At 39.9% G+C, this 20,769-nt stretch overlaps 2 protein-coding genes across 2 annotated transcripts; one reads left to right on the top strand and one right to left on the bottom strand.

Moving 5' to 3' along the window:
* The first annotated feature begins 2,856 nt into the window (after positions 1 to 2,856).
* LOC109038901 (2-iminobutanoate/2-iminopropanoate deaminase) lies at positions 2,857 to 12,829 on the top strand. The gene is made up of 5 exons (XM_072301666.1): positions 2,857 to 3,077; positions 6,981 to 7,141; positions 9,244 to 9,312; positions 10,308 to 10,363; positions 12,396 to 12,829. The coding sequence occupies exons 1-5, from the start codon at positions 3,016 to 3,018 to the stop codon at positions 12,432 to 12,434; spliced, it is 387 nt and encodes a 128-aa protein (XP_072157767.1). The 5' UTR covers positions 2,857 to 3,015; the 3' UTR covers positions 12,435 to 12,829.
* Positions 12,436 to 19,835, bottom strand: LOC109038900 (15-hydroxyprostaglandin dehydrogenase [NAD(+)]). Its single transcript, XM_019054164.2, has 6 exons — positions 19,508 to 19,835; positions 17,819 to 17,939; positions 16,778 to 16,884; positions 15,417 to 15,590; positions 14,788 to 14,942; positions 12,436 to 14,084 (listed from the first exon to the last, which is right to left on the bottom strand). Exons 1-6 carry the CDS (start codon positions 19,598 to 19,600, stop codon positions 13,970 to 13,972), a joined length of 765 nt encoding a protein of 254 aa, XP_018909709.1. The 5' UTR covers positions 19,601 to 19,835; the 3' UTR covers positions 12,436 to 13,969.
* Positions 19,836 to 20,769: the final 934 nt, after the last annotated feature.

The following is a 20,769-nucleotide window of genomic DNA, read 5'->3' as shown; positions in this document are numbered from 1 at the left end:
AAACGGTCATCAATCAGTTGCATATAAAATGATCTTACGAGCAGGGTAGATAAGTATCCTCTATAAATCGCATCATTAGCCCTTAGATGCTCAAGACTTTTTTTATACGCTGAGTCAAATTGGTGCGTATTTATATACCCAAATTTGGATAGTTTTTGAAGTATTATCTAGGTATGCTATTTCTATGTTTATGAAGGTAAGAATTACCTAGTTTTTTTTAAAAGAATACATTTTCATGTTTTTTGTAACACACTGGCGCTCTCTTATCCCCCCCTACATCAGCCGCCCATACATAGGTAACTCTTCCAGAGGAGACAGTCGGGTCAATTTGACCCGGCTTGGAATTTCTAGGGATACTCGTCAAGATAAAAATTCCCTTACGCGACACAAATCTTCCCTAAGTACCATCTTTTCGACGTGCGCTTCTTAGGGCACGTCGAAAAGGGAGAGACCTCTGAATATGCTTTGACCTTTTTTTCTTCAAAAATGACTATTGGTTTGGACACATCATTGCATATTTTTGACAAACTTGACCCTAATTTTTTTCAAATTTAAATAACGAGAGACACCTGAATGCACGTCGATGATAACGCAGAGACAGAACTGTTCTTGCTTGACGGATGTCCGTGTTGCATTTAAAAAATTGAAGGCGTGATTGCGCGAGGAGTGACCTCGCAATCCTTCGTTGTATGCTGCCAAAGAGGTGTCGCTCCGATTTGGGAGAATAGTTTTAAAAAACAAGGCCTGAATACGTCTTCCTATCTTCGGCTGTGTTGCTCACGTAGCCCTCGAAGCACCACTAACTACAAATAAGACAAACGGAACTAACCCGATACATGGAAATAGAGCAGGGAAAGAACGCGCGTCGATGACGGCGCAGAGATACAACTATTCGTGCTTGATGGATGTCCGTGTTGCATCTGCAAAATTGAAGGCGTGATGGCACGAGTCGTGGACTTGCAATGCTCCGCTAACTGCTGTCAATGAGTTTTCGCTCAGATTTGGGAGAAAAATTAAAAACAAGGCAACAAGGGCAAACAATGTTTGGGCAATGTAATGGTTGTTGACACAGACTGATATCAAGTAAAGAGGCCTTTTCTTCTTGCCGATGCATTCTTAAAAAAAAAGTTACATGGTATTCGTTAATAAGCCGTTCAAAATACGTGACGCTAAATCGCAGATTTTTTTTTATCCCTCTCCTCCTAGTAGCTCTTTTATGGTGAGGATCCCTATTTTTTGACATGTAAATACGAAGTGGCGTGAATCTCTCCTAGACCTCCTCCCTCTTTAGAGTTACGTATTTAAATGAACGGGCCCCTGCATGAGTCAGGTTGATGTCGTTTTATTCATTTTTTCTTAGGCCCAGGTACATCCACTGTGCTCTCAGAATACTACTTGTTTCCCAGACGAGGTTCAATTAACTTGGTCTGCTGAGAGCGCAAAAAACAGCAGAGGCCTAGTTACCTCGATTTCAAAACATTGTATTTTATCCATTTCAGCAATGCTACAACTCTTAATGATTCAAGATAACGGGCATTGCAAAAATAATAATTACTTCATGCTTTGGATTATTTACGCCACGTCAGCTTTGAGTGATGAAAATGAAACGATTGGAGCGAGGAGACGGTAATCTAATAGTCTTTAATTTAATAATTGAGAGTGAACCTTGATACTAAATCAAGTTTGTTCTGATTGCCGAGCAATTGAGATAGCGACAATTGGATTCATTCATGCAAAAAACCTACACATACATGGTTTCCATTCCACATAGACTTCTTTTGCATATATAGACGCGTGCCACTGACACACCTGAAGTTGCAAAAACTACTTCTGAAGGGATATGACAATAAGGGGCGAGAAATTTTTAGAAGTATCTAAGCTAAATTTTCCGATTATTTTCTCTTGGTCCCGCCTTCACCATTTATCCGTAATTTCATCATTTGATCGAGATTCCTTTAGTAATTTCAGTTATCTGCCTAAATCAATTAGAATTTGCTAGTACTAAACCGCATCAATGGGCAAATTAAACAATCTGCGCTCCCTTTTTTAGTAATAGCCGCTTTTAGATACCTATCAATGGTTTTTTCTGGCCTATTTTCATAAACTACCAGAGGTGGAGGTTCTGTAGTCCTTGTTACTTTTCCACATAACACAAACCCCCAGTGCAACAAAAATTTTGAAATAATTTTGCGATTCAATGCAACATTTTTTTTATTATTTTTATTTTTAACCACGAAACTGCATTGTTTCTACATTATTAGTTCAATGCATGCCGATTTTAAACGATCAATAAAACAAGCTACATTTGCTAGAAATATGCACTCAGCGATGCAAAACAAATTACAACTTATGTCCATTGAATTGCAATCAAGTTCAATAAAATAAGCCCCTTCAATTAGCGAATAGGCAATATTCACGACACTCCGATAGGATCCTCAGTCCTCCTACCTCTTTGGGAATGAACTCTTTCTCGAGTTTTTGTAGAGGGGGGGGGGGGGCTCACTTTTCTAAGAGGAAGTTTAAGATTGTTGGTGCAGGTTCGAGAACTCTCTTTCAACAAGTTTTAAATTTTCTACGAATATTAGCATTTTTCATCGTCCTGTTACTAATTTTAATTCATCTCCCTGTGTTATTCCCCCTATCTTTATCTTTTCTCTCTCTTAGTTCCCTTACTGCTCTGCCTCTCTCTTTCTTCATTTTTCTCTTGTTTAATCCCTCCCTGCTTTTGCTTCCAATATTCATTTTTTCCGCGTTGTTATTTTTTGGCGAAAAATCAACGCTTCCTCATCTTGCGGCACTTCGCGACGCTCTCGTTATCGATGAGCCGGTAGACAGGCATTGATAATGAGCGATTTGATAATGTAAGTGGCCGAAGCCGAAAGAAATGCTCGAGTCATAGGTTAACAACACGCTCGTTGGATTCTCAGTTGAGACTCGTTGAATGTTGATCAGTTGTACCGGTGTTTTGCCAGAGTCGTGCACGTTTTAGAATCAGCTCGTACTTTTTGTTCAGTCATGGCTGCTGTGCGCAAAATTATCCAATCGGCTGCCGCCCCAAAACCCGTCGGACCTTACAAGTAAGCCTTATGCATTTAACTAGGATTTTGCGAACGTTGATTCAATACTCAGATATCGTTAAGGAAAATTGGTCTGCCTCTGTAAAAGAGCATCATAGCTTCCCCCCCCCCCCCTCTTGCTGTAGTGTCTCATCGGTTAATTTGGCAATTTATTTTACTACCACGCCTAACCCCCCGTTCATTATGTCCCATTCAGTACGAGATACAAAAAACGTATATTTCAAATCATTCAGAGTGAAATAAACTTGTGGCAATTCACGCTGGCTGCTCCCGCATTTGGAGTGTGCTACTATGCTACTGACAATGGGTGTAGAGTGTACTACTATTTGAATCGAGGTATGCGAAAACGTCCGATGTCCATTTTTTTGGATTTTGAGTTTTTTGGCTTAACGTCATCTTCGAGGGTAGGCGCATCTATGTGTAGACGGATTTGACCTGTTTTTTGTTTTTTCGCCCCCATTTAGGGGGTCGAACCTCAAAAGTATGCGAAAACGTCCGATGTCCATTTACGAGGGTCATCCAATGAGGTTCCCTACCTCTTATCTTCCAAACGGAAAGAGATAAATCAAATCGGTAAAAAAGTTCTTATAAGGCATACTCTAAGCTTTAAAAGAAGCTCAAGTTTTTGAAAATTGGTTGAGGGGTTCGCGAGGAAACTTAATTTTACTGCGACAACTTCCTGTCGCCGCGCGCCCACCTTCGGAGTCTGGATGCGCGGAGAGTCGATTATTTCAGACTTGGGTTTTCGCCGCTAAGCATCATATCAAAAAGAAATTTGAAGGTTTTTATTGAGTAGACCTTACCTTACTTTTTGACGAAGTCCCTGCCTCTGTTTTGACATTTCTGGTGTAAATATTGCAGCTTCTTGATGCCTTCCGCGTAGAGGCTGGCTCTTGTCTTGGCACCGGAATCCGTCATTGACAGCGCTCTGTACTTCCGAATCATTCGGATTCCGCTTTCCACCGAGGAAGTTTTTCAGCTCAGTGAACAGACGAAAGTCACATGAGGCTGAATCGCAGGAGTACGGAAGATGGAGGGAAATTTTCTTATGCAAAGCAACTGATTCGGAAGTGTAGAGGGCTTGTCAATGACTGGTTTAGGTGCCAAGACAAGAGCCAGCTTCTACGCGGAAGGCATCAAGAAGCTGCAATATTGATACCAGAAATGTCAAAACAGAGGCAGGGACTTCGTCAAAAAGTAAGGTAAGGTCTACTCAATAAAAACCTTCAAATTTCTTTTTGATATGATGCTTAGCGGCGAAAACCCAAGTCTGAAATAATCGACTCTCCGCGCATCCAGACTCCGAAGGTGGGCGCGCGGCGACAGGAAGTTGTCGCAGTAAAATTAAGTTTCCTCGCGAACCCCTCGACCAATTTTCAAAAACTTGAGCTTCTTTTAAAGCTTAGAGTATGCCTTATAAGAACTTTTTTACCGATTTGATTTATCTCTTTCCGTTTGGAAGATAAGAGGTAGGGAACCTCATTGGATGACCCTCGTACTTTTTTCCACTCCATTATTTTTACTTCCAACCCTCCCTCCCCCCTCGAAATCGACAAAATTGGGATCTGAAGTGTCTTAATTTTCCAAAAGTTTCCAAGAGAGATCCGTCGGACTCACCTAGTCCCTGGGGATTCCATACCTCCCCCCCCCCCAACACAGACACACACACCCCCTCACACAGATATTCCATCGCCTCTTACGTGTCGCGGCTGCGCGGGCCTTAAATTCATAACCGCCACTGCATGCATAAATACTTACACCTACCTAAATACAACATATCGACGGTGTAAGTGCGTAACCATTTATCTCGTTTGCGATGTCTCAAAATTTCCGCTGTTATTTTATTTATTGAATTAAAGGAGAACATATCCACAAACTCTGTCTTCAAATCAACGGCTTTGACGATAATAGCCGTAAAACGAGAGAATAACCTATTTTTGACCGTTTTTTTATCGGGGGGGGGGGGGCTTGGAGGGGTCCCCATGATTGTTCGAGGGGACAGTTTTGGATTCTCGTTAAGGTCCCCCTATAGATGAGAAATTAAATGAGAAAAAAAGTTCTGCTCCCAAAGCATGCGATGGTAGCCGAAAAACGAGAGAAAATAACCGATTTTTGACAGTTGTTTCGATTATGGAGGGGTTTTCGGGGGGGTCCCCATGATTGTTCGAGGGGGCAAATTTGGATTCTCGTTAAGAACTCCCTATAGATGAGAAATTATATGAGAAAAAAATTTCTGCTCTCAAAACGTGCGCTAGTAGCAGAACAACGAAAGAAAATAACGAATTTCTGACTGTTTTTTTGATGTTGGGGGTTTTCGGGGGGGTTCCCATGATTTGTCGAGGGGGCAAATTTGGATTCTCGTTCAGGACCCTCTGAAGATGAATAATTTCACCCTACTTTATATAATTCTAATCGATTTCATGCATTCTAGGCAATCCTGAACACATATCTTGAGGGGCAATCTCAAAGTATGCGAAAACGTCCGATGTCCATTATTTTTCTTCTTCCGCCGTCACGTAACTTTCACTGAAGCCTCGAAGAAAAGAGAAATATTTTTTTTTGTGTTACTGGAGGTCTGACATTATGTTTTACTCTAGTTTAAAGGTTTTTGGAGGGGTCAAAAATAATGGTTTTTGGGCAGATTTTTGCAAAGTATGCGAAAACGTCCGATGTCCAAAGCCCTTTTTTTACAATTACTCAGCACTGAATGGGAGTTGGAATGGGACACAGTTGTGTGCCTTTTCTATAACCCTTTACTAAGAAACACATGCCTTGATTTTCTTCAAAACGCCGATTCTAAAGGCCTCCACAGTTTTTTGCGGTTTACCAAGAGTTGATTTTTTGGACATCGGACGTTTTCGCATACTTCGATTCATTTGTGACCGCTAGTCTTTTTGGTTCCTATTTCTGGCTCATTTTAGAAGCAACGTATGTGTCATCACATGATCTATGCAGAAAGGTGTTTTTAGAGACGAGCCAGAAATTGTAGTTCCTGTTTGGAAAATGTGACCCAATTACTATGCTAAATGCGATTTGTTTTACTGGTATCCTTTCTAAAAATATATGTATCAGGAAAAATAAATGGAAAAAACAGAGCGAGTGCAAAGAATAGTGTTAACATCCATTCATAAGCACTACCAAAGTTTGAAGATAATTTTTGAGAGAAATACACTAACGCCAATCCTTGTGAGCCGTCGTAACAGTGCCCATTAATTCATGTAAATAGTTGGCAAGTCAAATCAAACGTTAATAATAAAAATTTGCGAAGTTGGATTTGTTTGCCGGGCGCTGTCTGTTGAAGCATCTCTCATCTTTTTTGACAGTCAAGCACTTAAAAGAAAAAGATTATTATGTCAAAGCAGACGTTATCAAAAACATTACAGACAAGTTCCAGATAAGCTAATGATAAAGCATTGAGGGAATTGAATTCGATTACATGTAAGCGTGAATTGAAAGCAAAGTTGCAGGTGTTGGAGGTATTAATTAAATTGCACTAAAGAACTGACAGAGCAACTACTGTTAAGTCTACTATTCCGCACCGGGGTGGTCTATCAAATCGTTTGAAGGCGTTTATTGCCGATTGCCAACTTATAATAGGGGACATGTAACTTGTAACTGCACACAAATTATCTCTGAACTATTCATGTTTTGGATTATATTGTATAAGCATAGATCATGTCATGAGGTTTTGAAAAATGTAGGTTTCTTTTCCAAAATAACACATTCCTCGGGGATTATCTGCGAAATATTGCAAATTGAGAAATGTTTTTTTTTCTAATCCGATCATAAGTACATAATTATATGAGAGTTTTAAATTTTTTTATCCGTGCCTGAATTTTACCGACTTCGGTTCGACTTGAAACTGAGGAGAGCCTCAACTGATTTTCACAATTTATTTTTCAGCCAAGCAGTCCTAAGTGGGAACACTTTGTACATCTCCGGAGTGTTGGGACTTAACCCTTCGTCAGGAAAACTCGTCGCAGGGGGAGCCAAAGAGCAAGCTACACAGATTTTCAAAAATATGTCCGAAATCTTGAAGGAAGCTGGCGGTGACTTTAAAAATGGTGCGATAATTGTTTCCTGTTATGTTATTTATATATCAATGAAGTATGAAGGCTAGAGGGGCATAATTGCATTTTAACGTTGCAAAGTTTATTATACAACATATCGACGGTGCAAGTCGGCAATCACATAACTCGGTTTGCGACGTCGCAGACTTCCTGTCATACTTTATTTTTTAAATGGAAAACTGGCAATTCTTTAAAACTGTCATGATTTTTCTTCTCAATGCGAAGAAAATACTGCAAAAACTTCAAGAAATAATGTCAATTTGCTCTCCTTTAAAAAAAATGACGTAGAGGCGGAGATTTTCAGACACCGCAAACGAGTTATGTGATTGCCGACTTTTACCGTCGATATGTCATTGCTCAAGAATGATTCCTTTGTTTTTGAATTTTGTGGGGATTTTCATTGTGATTTAAGGAAAATTTTCCGAGATTTTGGGTGTAAAACTTTCATTCATTAGTGAACACAAATGTAAGTTGTTGGATAAAACTTTGAAAAGTTGCAATTCATTTAAGCCTCTCTGTCTCTTATCTCTATATGGGTATTCAGCTGAAATCTGAATTCTACGATATTCCGGGTATCGGCTGATTTGAAAACGCCTTCAAATGCGGCGTGATACCTCACGCATTCCAGAGAGTTCAAATTGTTGTATCATTGCGCCTTAGAAATGCGACGGAAGATTACAATTGAAATAACCTCCATGCACGCTGGCCTTTTCGATTTCCGTTAACATTTTTGCAGTCATGAATGCGCTTAAGTGCGCTCCAGCTAGAATTGTATTTAGCAAATGGGTGGTTTTTCTACGAGGATTAGAAATAAACAGAAATTGATACAAAATAATATGAACTAATGCAAAACGATAATCCGGGTATCGGAAGTTGGCTGTTTTGAAAACGCCTTAAAATACGGCGTGATACCTCACTCATTCCGGAGAGTTCAAATAGTTGTATCATTGCGCCTTAGAAATGCGACGGAAGATTACAATTGAAATAGCCTCCATGCACGCTGGGCTTGTCGATTTCCTCTGAAATTTTTGCAGTAGTGAATGCATAGCTGAAGTAGAGTCCCTTTATACCCAGAGTTAAGACAACTCGATTATCAGCTGACTGGCAGCCGGCCTTGGCTGGCCATGGAAGCCGAAACGAGTGCACACAAACGAACGATATTGAGGGATAAGGATCAGGAATCCTGCGATGTCTGTCACACAAAAACAACATCAACAAATTGATCAATTAAAAATAAAATGAGATTGGTTTGTGAATAATTTCTTAATCAATTTCATTTTGGACCGATGGAAATAACAATTTACTCTTGATAAACCACAATTACGTAATATTTTCATTATTCTTGTTCACATTCGAGGTACCGCCATCTTGGTGCACTCGTTTCGGCCTCCATGAGCGAGAGCCAATCAGAAGTGGATTTTCTTAGTCCTTTTCAGCCCAAACAAAAGTGAGTTGTCTTAACTTTGGGTATAAAGGGACTCTAAGCTGAAGTGCGCTTCAGCTAGAATTGTATTTACAAATGAGTGATTTTCTTACGAGGATTAGAAATAAACAAGTGGCACGGAATATAACAAAAGAATATGAACTATGCAAAACGATAATCCGGGTATTCGGAACTTGGCTCATTTGAAAACGCCTTCAAATGCGGCGTGATACCTCACGCATTCCGGAGAGTTCAAATTGTTGTATCATTGCGCCTTAGAAATGCGACGGAAGATTACAATTGAAATAACCTCCATGCACGCTGGCCTTTTCGATTTCCGTTAACATTTTTGCAGTCATGAATGCGCTTATTTTAGCGCAGTCGTTGTCTTTTGCGAAATTTTTAGGGTAAATTTTTCACCTTTTTTTACGAAACAATGGTTGCATGATAAATGCATGTGAATTCGTAGTGGTTTTTCACGGGTAACACGGGCCCCCTCCGGGGCCCGGGCCCCAGTACCAGGGACCCAGTATCCCCCCCCCCCCCTTGTGGCGGGCCTGCTTGCCGCAAATAAGACTGAAGTTTCTAGGTGCTGAAAACGGCACATTCATGGTTAGTTACATTGATAAGACAACCGGTTCTCAATTTTTTTTGTTTGCTCTTTATTTTTCAGTTGTCAAAACAACTATTTTACTGGCAGATATGGGTGATTTCTCCACCATTAATGCAGTTTACTCGGAAAGTAAGTGAACTAGTCCAATTATTAACATCTCTTCGAGGGATCGGAGTTTACAATTTGAAGGAAACGAATAAAGTTCATTTTACTGTCGGTACAAAATAAACAGATTTATTACCCTGCAATTTTTTCAGTATCGTAATATCAAGAGAAAATTGTTATGCCTAGACACGAGAGACATTTGTTGGCGTCCAGCTTCGACTCATGCAGTACCTACCATCTGATTACTGTGCGTGTACGGTACATTAACTAATCTTGCGACTTGAGACACATCGCTCTGTAACCCAGAATTATAGACACAACAGAATTTTAGACATTAGAGAGTGGTAAATGTGTACGAAAAGATGAGTGCTGAATAATCCGTAAAATTAATTTCACCGGAATTTTAGCCCCTCGGAAAAAAGAAATCTTATTTTTTAGGACTTTAGAGGACAAAATTAATAAGTGAACATTTTGAATAAGATTAGCATATTGCAGATAAAGTAAATGAACGAGAAAAAATCACAACATTGCAGCAAATTTTAGTAGAAAAGATCGAATGAATGATAAAAAAACGACTTCCTGTGAAGCAAATCAAAAGTGACATTGTAATGTTTTGGTTGTTACTTTGATTTGATGATTTTCCTATTTAAATTTGTGTATTATCCCCCTCTCCCACTCTCCCCCTCTCCCCTCTCTCCCCCTCTCCCCCTCTCCCCTCCCTCCCTCCCCATATCCTCCCTTCTCCCCTTCTCCTCCTCCTACCATCCTCCCCTCCCTATCCTCCCTCTATCCTCCCCCTATCCTCCCCCTATCCTCCCCCTGTCCTCCCCCTGTCCTCCCCCTATCCTCCCCCTATCCTACCTCTATCCTCCCCCTCACCCTTTACTCTTACCACCCCCTTTCCCATTTTCCTTCCTCCTCTCTTCCCCCGGCCATTGTAGTTCTCTTATTTGTATCCTCTGCTAATATCTTTCCCATCCACATTTGGTCACTAATTTTCTACGGAAATATTATTTCAGATTTCAAAGAACCGTACCCTGCTCGATCGACTTTCCAAGTGGCTAAACTACCTCTCGTAAGTCTATACCTCTGATTGTCTTTGATAAACTTCGACTCGATATAAACTTACTGCACAAATGTCGACGATAAATCGTGGCGTTTCATGAAACAGACATTTTCATAGTTGGTTATTGCTTTGGGCAAATGTTGACCTGTAATGAACTGTTCTGAGTGTCATTCGTTGGAGTCGTAGTTTTCTTCCGAGAGCATACAATTCTAGATCAAACTCGTCATTTTTTCAAAGTTGTGAGGGAAAAAAATTTAATTTTTCATCTGATTATTTACGCTTGGGCCCCAAGCCTTGGGGCCGTCAGCTAACGCTAATGAGGTGGACTTCATTTTGCAATTAGGAACTACAATCTCTGGCTCATCCGTAAAAACACTTACGTCCATAAGGAAGCTAATGGTACTTTCGTTGTTTATAAATTGAGCTAGAAATTATAAGTTCCGATTGCTAACGGGAGTCTATTTATCAGCGCGGTAGGGATCGATGAATTGTGCAAGGACAGAATCAAAGTTAGCACCGATTCGATGGGTCAGAGTTGAAATCGGCAATGCCGAGCAACGATTGCACAAACTGCTGGACTATGTTGTAACAAACTTTTAAGTGCAATCGAGATGAATGTATCCGAGTTTTTCTATTCGCACTCATTTTCTGCGCCTTTAAAATTCTTAAAGATATCGCAGCAAAGAAATATAGAGGACGGGCAATCCATTAAAATTATTTTATTACAATGATTCTGTTCCGGCAGTGTTTATTTCACATTCGTTTTCGCACTATATTCGGAATATCTGAATGTTCCGTAGGAATCTCGACTATTGCATTCGCATCTTTTTTTCTGATCGGGTCCAAAACTTCATATCAACAGTTGACGTGCTGACGATAACCGGAAAAAACTAAAACGGAGTATTGAAAAAATTCTACGGAAATGTCTCCACATGAGATTCATTGCACCTTGGATGTAGTTGACAATAACTTTAAACAGGCGCACTTCTTGAAATGGGGTTGGGCATCCTCTCAAACGTAAATACATTCTCTGATTAACTTTCTTTTTCCGTCTTCCAAACAAACTCAACCTGGAGAAAAAAATATCGTTGCTCTTGCAATAAAAACTAGGTCGAATCTATTTATCTCAGTAGCAGTTGCAAGTACAATGTCACTTTTGTGAAAAAGATTAATTCCGAGCCGGCAACGACGCAACATTGATAATGGGCTCGAACTATTTGCCATCATAAAAGTGTAATTGTGACCGCAACAAAAAAAGTAGGTTGGGTCTAGAATTCATTTTAAGCATTTGCTAGAGAAACGTTTTTCCCCTCCGAGAAAGTCATCATTATTGCCGCATCTTGATTTATTTTCCTACAAGTTTAATTCCGTGATTTTAAGGGGTAGAGGGTCGAGGTGCAGAGCGGTCAGGGGATGTATCCCATCCCAGTATAGCAACATACACATCTCTTTACGACACACCATGGTGTAAATAACTCGGCACACCGTCGTGGTGCTGAGCGTGACATGAAGGGTCTACTCTACATGTCTGTTGGAAATGAATTTCCTGCGCCAAAGTAGCCTTCAAAATTTAGAGTATGCAATCCAACACAACGTTGGTGCTCGAATAGTTATCTCTCATATGACAAGGAGTCATTTTTCAGGAACGCTCTCTCAATCATACATGTTGATGGCTGAAGTGCGAAATCCCCGATTGCGACGTTGCAGACTTCCTGTCATACTTTGTTTTTTCTTTGGAAAGCTATAGTCAACGTAATCTCTAGGAAACTTAATTGATTTTTCTTCATTGTAAGCAGAATATTATGTAAAAATCTCAAGCTATAAATTTGGCTTGTTTTTCTTCGAAAAAATAAAGAAGGAATCAGACATTTTGAAATTTTCAAGTCAAGCTTTTACCTTTTAATTATCTTTCCCAAAATTAGCCTGCTGCAGGGATTTTTTGAGATAGTTTTTTGGAAATCGGGATGTCTGATTTCCGATTGCACACATTTTGATATCGGACTATGAAAAAAATATTTAATTAATGGATTTTCTTTTGCAGGAAGCTCAAGTGGAAATCGAGGCCATTGCTCACATCTAGATTATGAACGACTCTCAAAAAATGCAGCTGTTTCATTTGGGGCTTATGGAGCGGACCTCTCTCTACATAACATACACCATAATGCCAAGGTCCCATTAGTCTGAACTATTGTTTTTGCTTCCATTTGTTTGGACAAGCCTTATCATATATAGGCATAAGTTAATTTAATCCTTAATTGTCAAAATTTCAAGGTGTATAGCTCAAGCATGGCTGTAAGTTTGTCCGTGAACCTTATCCTTTTTTTTCCTCTGTGATAATTAAGATAAGTTAATTTTAAGATTTGCGCTTCCTAATGTAGAACATCTTTCTCAGATTAAGTAAAGCACTTTTTCCGGTCGCTCACCGTACTCGTGAAGTTTAAAATGTGTCAAATAAAAAATAAAAAAACCCTAAAATACGCTTCATTTCTTATTCTCTTAGATCGATATCTTTTAAGGCTGTGGCACTTCTAAAAAAATATAGGTAAATTAAAACCAAATTGATAAACAGAGAGTTTGCCTAGCAAAAGTTCAAATTCAGTTAAGGATTCCGTCCCATTTTGTTCGCCCTCTTTTTTTCTTGAAAAGCAGTCATTGTCTTTTCAGGGTTAAGGGTCGAACAATAATCAGATCAAATAATGAGACTTCAAAAATCTTGTAATTATTGTTAAAATTTCATAACAAGGAACAAAGTATAAAATTGATAAAATACAAAAATTATAATAAGTTACAAAAACAGATAGTAATTAAATTACTTCTCAGTTACTTAAAATGCAATGAAGTATAAACCTAGGTATATATTATCTGGAGGTTTTACCGATATCACAAGCAAAAAAGCAAAATATAACAAAATTAAAATAATACTATAAAACAATATGAAAATTTGGTCAGAATTTGACAGAGCTTAAAGCAATTATATGCAAACTTCAAAACGACAATACACCTAAGCTTTAAAATTAATAAGATCGGGAATTTTCCGTATAAAAGTTTCGCAATAAGTCGCATTTGCGCGTAACTTTTTAACATTTGTTTTGTTTGACGGTGCGCGCAACTAACTAACCGCTAAGGCCTTTTGAAGCACCAGAACTCCTTAGTCACAATAGATTTTAAAAATTAATAATGAGAAGTACATCTACACTTAATACACAGAAAAAAATACACCAAATTTGAAAAATTGTTGACAAAGAAAGTAATATTTTAAAGTAAATCCAAAGTATTCCAAAGTAATAGTTTTTGAAAAGTTTTTATTTCGTAAAATTAAGTATTAGTCACATACTAAACATGATCGGGTCTTTAGATTTAAGAGGTACGGTATGGAATATGGACGGGTTAAGCGCATCTGTTAATAAAGCAAAACCATATCTTTTCTACTACTGATTTTGAGGAGATCTAAGTACATGAATGAACTTCCCAACAAATAAAAGAATTACGGCACAACATATTTTTTGGCTCAGCTCTGATGCATCAATGTTGCACAGTCATATTTAAATATAAAATAAATGAGAGGGGTAAAACACCCTGGTAGATTGCAGCAGGGGGTACAGGACTCACATATAATTAGTTGAATGGTAGTTTTATTTCAGTTGGAAGCTGATTGTTCTCGACGGACCATACAGATCCAGTAGGTGCCTTCTGCAATACGTAAATTAAGGCTCGACCGACGTTTTGGACTCTGTACAAAAAATAAAACAAATGACTAAAAGATACATATTTACGTGTAAAGTATGATTTGAACGAAATGTTTTTGCGGAAAGAGAAAAAATATCCAGATTTATCATAATCTCATGATAAATGGCTTCGTTTTTAATGGGAAAGAGAGAAGAAGAATAAGGAAAGAGAAAGGAAAAGAAGATAAGAAAAGAAGTAAAAGAGGGATTGGCTGTTTAGTTAACAGCGAAAAATCGGAAACTTAACAACTAGTCACACAACAAACAAAAACGGTCATTTTTCGTGATTTTTTTTTCTAACTTAATGTATTTTCTTTGAATTTACTGTCGTTTATCCACCAGAGCGTAAGGTCATATTGTGATATTTTTTGTTATGATCTCCCTTATTATACTGCAGATGATACATATCAATATTGCGGCCTGACAATATAGCTAGCGTTCTCGTCAAAAAATAACATGAAATTCGAAAAAAAGCGGGGGGGGGGGGGGCACACAAAATTTCGATTTCGGCTCACTCAGACTCACTTTTATGGCAATATAGGGATGTAATCTACTGTCTACTGTCATTAGCAAAATACAGACAAGGATTGACTTTGGCCCTTCATAGTATCCCCCCCTCCCCGGTTGGTGCCATCCTGCTAGACTATAAGAGCACTGGAAGTTCTAAGAGAAAGTGAGAAAAATAAAAGCTGTGAAACAGTTACTCACAGCTGTTGTTGATTGATGGTTTTTGGTAACGCTGCTTCATACTCAGGCGCTTGAAGCGTTTTCTTCCAGTCGTTTTCCGGGATCATCCCCGTTTTCGTTCCTCCCGGACAGAGGGCGATGAATCTCACTCCGGTCATGTTGGTGTGGAACGGACTCTGCCTCACAAAGAAGAATTTAGAAATCAATTAATCATCAGCAGCCTCTCCATCAAGACGAAATCATAGAAATTTTAAGGTACAATGTCTCCTTTTTAGCTGGAAATTTTCATTTCCGCTTCTCTTTTTTCTGCTCAATTTTATTTTTTCAATACGATCTGCCCGGGAAATCTGAAAAAGCGGTGGTTGTTGCAAGATTTTCCCAAAAGATTTAATCACATCGCGGTGTGCCCAGGTTTCGGTTTGCCCGTAACATACACCTGGTTTCTGACGGCATAACTGAATATGTTTAAAGAAGTTCTCATTATATGCAGGTGAAAATTGATGTATTTAAGCTAAAAGTAACTTTGTAGCAGACAAAACCCATGGACCCGATTCTTTATTATTCGATTTGTTGTTGTTGTTGTTGTTTTTTTTTTGTTTTTTTTTTTTTTTTTTTTATAAATACGTCTAGGTAAATGAGGATGAACTCACCCCATAAGATCTGGTAAACCCAACGACAGCGTGTTTTGTAGCGCAGTAGATAGGCGCTGCGGGAAAAACAGAGTATCCCTCGACGGCTGCGACGTTGATAATAGTGCCGCCACGTCCACCCCTATGCTTACTCATGTACCTCAAGGCCAGTAAAGTCCCTCGTATCACTCCATTCTAAAACAAAATTTGTAAATATAAAACAAAGACAGTCTTTAGGGAATATCATCTGCGCATGGACAGAACTAGATATTTTTCGTTTAGGGGTGGGGGGTTAGAATTGAATCTCATATAGGGAGGTCAAGGAACACAGGAAAGCACCTTATCAAGGAGGGCTGTTTCAGTTTCAGGGGAAGGGACTTCCTTAGATCCGCAAGGAGAGTCTGAGGCAGGGCCGGATTTACCTACTTGCCGCCCATGGGGCGCCTGTATTTTGCCGCCCCCTTCTCATTCGTTTTGAAACATCAATAAAAACCATCAAGTGAACGTGCCAGCGGGGTGGGGTGCATAAGACGCGTTTACTCGTGTTGGAAACATTTTTTGGGATAGCCCTGTCAACACTACTAGCAAAAATTCACCGAACTTTGCGCGAACGTTAAGTTTCGTAAACCTATCTCTGCGTGGACAAGGCCTTCCATTCATAAGAAATGAACGAAAAAATTATGAAAGAACAAACATAATTGTGGTTTAATAATGATTTTAACTTCCGCCGCCGCGCCGCGCAGACCGCATCGTGTTTGGAGCAATGTGTGAAGTATTCCGACAGTTTTGTAGGCGCTATGAGTTTCACGCCGACGACCGCAGTGACCGCACTCTGTTTGATGCAATGCGTGAAGTATTCGTGCAGTCTTGTAGGCGCTAATATGTGTCACATATCGATCGCTGCGCCGAGGGCTTCTCCTTTTCATCTCAAGTTCTCGGCATCATTTCTCTCTCAGTCGCGCCGTTCCTGGCCAAATTGCGTGTTTGGTCTGTTTCTTAACTCGATTGAAAGGTGCTGTTTCTTGTGTCACCGAAAGACGACAAAATTAGAAATTACAATACTCTCAGGAAATGAAAGATTTTGTTTGTATTTTTTTTCTAAATCTGATTTTTTTTTATACTTACATTTAAAAAAATTGAAAAATTTGCTGCCTCCTAGATTTGCCGCCATGGGCCGCAGCCCATGTGGCCACCCCCTTAATCCGGCCCTGGTCTGAGGAGAATTTTGAAAAAAGCATTCATATCAGGAGCAATTTTGAGCTGGTCTCACCCATAAATTATTGAAATACAGTTTGGAAGATGAAGTATGCGTCGCGTACTAATTTAGCATAATAACCTAAATCTTACTGTTTGTGAACATCCAAATGACACCCTGAACTCACCAGATTAACGTCTACTTCCAGTTCCCAAAATCGATCGTTGAATATTCCTGCGTTATTGATTACGATGTCAATGCCTCCGTACGCCGATACAGTTGTCTGGAAAGATTCTGAAGGAAAAATATGGAAAATGAGAGGTAATGAAGTTATAGGATAAGAGTTACAACATAGATGTGACGTTCTAAAATATCGTTACCTTCCTGCCAAAATATCACAAGCGCCATGCGACGTTTAAAAATTTCCGCCGCCATTTAATTTTTTACAGAGAAACTGTTCAATGAAGCTGTCCGAAAATTTGTCTGAATTTTCTTTGTGCTGCCGACAAAATTCGGTGAAATTTTCAAACAGATTTATCCAACAATTTCTCCGTAAAAAAATAAAATGGCGGCGGAAATTTTTAAACGTCGCATGGCGCTTGCGATACTTTGGCCGGAAGGTGACGATATGTACAATCTATATAATATTGTTAACAAGGCAAAACCTTGAAATGGAAAAAAATGATGAAAATCGCGTGTTATTTGCGTTCTCAGTGTGTCTAGTAGGAGCTCTAAGTATATGTGAACAAATTTTAAGCACGTTAAACTTTAGTCGTGAGATCAAGGCACCTTCGAATCCGAATTACAATGCGTGGATCAGGCGTTACACCGCGAGGTTCCTTATACATTGCACAAATTAAAAACTACTTTGACTAACAATCAGAATGTCCTCAATGTGAGAGCTACGGCTCTTGCAGCAGTCAAAACTATACCTACATTGTGGGATCGGGAACTACAATTTTTGGCTCATTTCACTTATATTATATATCTTTAATTAGGATTCCTATGTAGATAGATGCTATTGCGGGTGGGCAAAAATTAGTAGTTCTTTGCATTTAATGTAGTCAAAATGTGAAATCTATTGACCCTACTTTCTCAAATACTCAAGCAACGACATGGACATGGGTAACCTCATTTTCATGTGAGACCTAAAGAGTGCAGAGTTGTATAGGAGCAAAAGGGCTCATCTAGAAGCAAAGAAAGTCAGCAGAGCGTCTATCTTCAGTACCTTCAATTTGTGGGTAGTCGGTGACGTCACAAGAGCAAAAGATAGCCCTGTCCCTTCCGTATTTTTGGCACAGTTGGTCCGCGAGTTCCTCGCCGTCATCATTGACGTCACAAATGGAGACCTGAAATATACAGTGAGAAATGATTGAATTTAAAAAGCAGATAAATAGAGCATGGGCGGACTGGCCCAGGAGGTTAAAAGGCGATCGCCCCGTGAATTTTTGGAAAAAGGACCAGCAGAAACCCCTTTAGCCAAAAGTTTGGAGCTTCATTTGGCTCTTCTTGACAAATCTCGCTGAAATTTTTCTTCGAGAGGGCCCCCAATTCTCTTTTTGGTAGGGTTCAGGGTACACCCCTGTAGTGGAAAAGGAAGAAAAGCTAAAGTTTTCCTCTGCAGCTCTAAGAGCCAGAGCAAATTCATGGGGGTCGAGCGCATGATCCCCACTTTTCCAGGAGGGGTCTAAATAGGGGTCGAGGAGTCTTCTCAGAAACATTTCGAAAAATTGACAGCTCTCAATTGCATGCTGAGGCTATTATATCGCAAAGGTTGGCAACATATAAACTTGAGGTTCAACGCTACCAATAATTCTCAGAAAACATCTCAAACCCTTTTCATTTTCCCATCGCATACTGCAACGAGATGAGAAAATATACCGGTTCTCCGACTATTTTCTATTATGAAAATTTCTTGGGGGGAGGGAGGAAGCAGATTATACTACTTCAAATTCTGGGGGAGGTGCAGGCCCACTAATCTACCATGACCATGAAAGATCTATGGTCATAAGAATATTATTCCTCAGATTGATTTTCGATGTTTTCAAAATAATCCGCTTAATAGTTCAAATGGACTACCAACATTCTGTAATCGGGAACTATAAGATTTTTGGCTCATTTCACACATAATGTATGTTTCTATAGTTTTCCTATGTAGATAGGTGCTTTTGTGGGTAAGCAAAAATTAAAAGAACTTCATTGAACTATACATTTTGCAATTAGGAACTACGATTTCTTGTTCAGTTTAGAAACAACGTATGTATCTAGGTGATTATACAGATGAGCCAGAAATTGTAGTTCCTAATTACAAAATGAAGTCCAATTGCACAATGTAGTCCAAAATGTGAAATCCAGCGACCGCACCTACTCAGAATGCGTTGCTCGAGAGCTGAGAGGATGCACCTTAATATTTTGCGATATGTGTGCGATAAGAGGGATTGCATTTTGCAATAAGGAACCGCTATCTCTGGCTCCTTTATAAAAGCACCTATCTACGCAGGGAAACCCATGGCGCATATGTTTTTTCTAAAATGAGCCACACTGGAAAAAAAACATTCGGTCATGTGAATCGAACGTTCGGTGTTCCATATCATCCCAAATATTCGGTTTGTCAAACTGAACTTTCGGTTCGTGTAAACAAAAGTTCAGCATACATGACCAAACCTAGTTCGTCAGTCCACTTCACCGCACAAGTTCGGTAACACGAACCGAAAGTTCGGTTTGACAAACCAGAAATTCAGTTTGACAAACCAAAAATTCAGTTTGACGAACCGAATTAGTTGGGATGATATGGAACACCGAATTACCAAAATTGGGTACCAAACACACGATTAACAAGTACCAAAATAAACAAGTTCAGTCCTCGTTTGGTTCCTCATCGCAAAATGTGATCCAGATAAGTCTGGAAGGGACTCACCTTAGCGCCGTACTTGACGAGTTCCTCGGCGAAAGCCCGGCCGATGCCAGAGGCGCCGCCCGTCACCAAGGCAACCTTACCCTTCAGGTCCATCCGACGATCGATCCGCGACGCACCCCCGAAATTCACGACTCCATGATCGCGGATCGGATTCCGGACGAGAGGAGATCGCGGAAATCAAACGGGATCCAAGGAACTTATCACAGGAACGAAAGGGCGCCTAGGTTATGTGCGAGAGCCGGCCGACATGACTAAATGCGAAAGCTCCGAACGCGCAGCTTTCGACGTTGCGTCGCGGTGCGTGCGCGCAAGCTCCGCTGCTGCCCCGACTCAATGACCGCCGATCCAACGCTGCCGATATCGTGGCTCATGCACGGCACTCGAGTTTGTTTACTCACAGTTTGCTCGTCGGATTTTCAAGGCTTACTGCGTTGTTTGTTTAAAAGAGAGCGATTTGTTAGAATTGCAGAGCATTTGTCTAAAAGCTTCAGCAAAATTTTCTACGTGGCAAAAAGCAAATTTGTTAAAATTGTCGAGAAATAGTTCATGATTAGTCGAGATGAGAGCAGCTGTACCTGCAATCGCTCTTTTGTAAAAAAAAGAAATAAAGTAATTTTTATAAAATAAAAAAAATAAAAAAAATCTCATCGTCCATGCGTCCATCGTCTCATCCCAAATTTTGTTGATTTATGGTCCATCGTGAATCGAGTGAACACAGCCTAAAATCTCCGGGTTCAGCCAATCAGGGAACTTACGCCCAACCAATGGGCAGCATGAGTCGGCCGTAACTTACACTGGGCTGGTCAACAAAGTTTGAGCCCTGTGCATCAAAATGCTCACCAGCCACCAGACTTAAAATGTGACTCACGAATTGGCCGACAGATTGCAATGAGTAACTACAATTTCTAGTTGATGTAATCACCAACGAGTGCTCTATTAGTTTCCCTATGGAGATATGTACTTTTACGGATGTTTTAGAAACAGTAGTCCCTAGGAGCAAACTCCTAAGTTCCAATTGGCAGCTTTGCACCACCCGAGCACCCGGCTGGTCCCCGGACCCTGAGCGAGTGCGAATGTGCGAGTGTGTACTAGGGTGGAGCGTTTTTGGGTTTTTTTTTTATTTTGAAAATGGACATAGCACAGTAGTTGTGAAATGGTCTAAAAACAACGCCTGAATTTTCCTGAATTTTTTCGTCAACGTTTAGGCCTCCCGGATTGACGTTGACGTCAAAATTAGCGGAAAATCCGGGGTTTTTGACGAT

The sequence above is a fragment of the Bemisia tabaci genome, chromosome 1 (genome assembly GCF_918797505.1).
Source record: "Bemisia tabaci chromosome 1, PGI_BMITA_v3".
Taxonomy (NCBI): domain Eukaryota; kingdom Metazoa; phylum Arthropoda; class Insecta; order Hemiptera; family Aleyrodidae; genus Bemisia; species Bemisia tabaci.
This window is presented reverse-complemented; position numbering and strand designations above follow the sequence as displayed.

What these genes read in the sequence shown, in the direction of transcription:
- LOC109038900 (XM_019054164.2), bottom strand. Translation starts at nt 19,600, where the DNA reads ATGGACCTGAAGGGTAAGGTTGCCTTGGTGACGGGCGGCGCCTCTGGC. An exon ending in TGGAAGTAGACGTTAATCTG is followed by an intron (nt 15,591 to 16,777) that starts GTGAGTTCAGGG and finishes ATTTTGTTTTAG; the next exon opens with AATGGAGTGATACGAGGGAC. An exon ending in ACCATCAATCAACAACAGCT is followed by an intron (nt 14,085 to 14,787) that starts GTGAGTAACTGT and finishes TTTTTTGTACAG; the next exon opens with AGTCCAAAACGTCGGTCGAG.
- LOC109038901 (XM_072301666.1), top strand. Translation starts at nt 3,016, where the DNA reads ATGGCTGCTGTGCGCAAAATTATCCAATCGGCTGCCGCCCCAAAACCC. An exon ending in AAACCCGTCGGACCTTACAA is followed by an intron (nt 3,078 to 6,980) that starts GTAAGCCTTATG and finishes TTTATTTTTCAG; the next exon opens with CCAAGCAGTCCTAAGTGGGA. An exon ending in AAGTGGCTAAACTACCTCTC is followed by an intron (nt 10,364 to 12,395) that starts GTAAGTCTATAC and finishes TTTCTTTTGCAG; the next exon opens with GAAGCTCAAGTGGAAATCGA.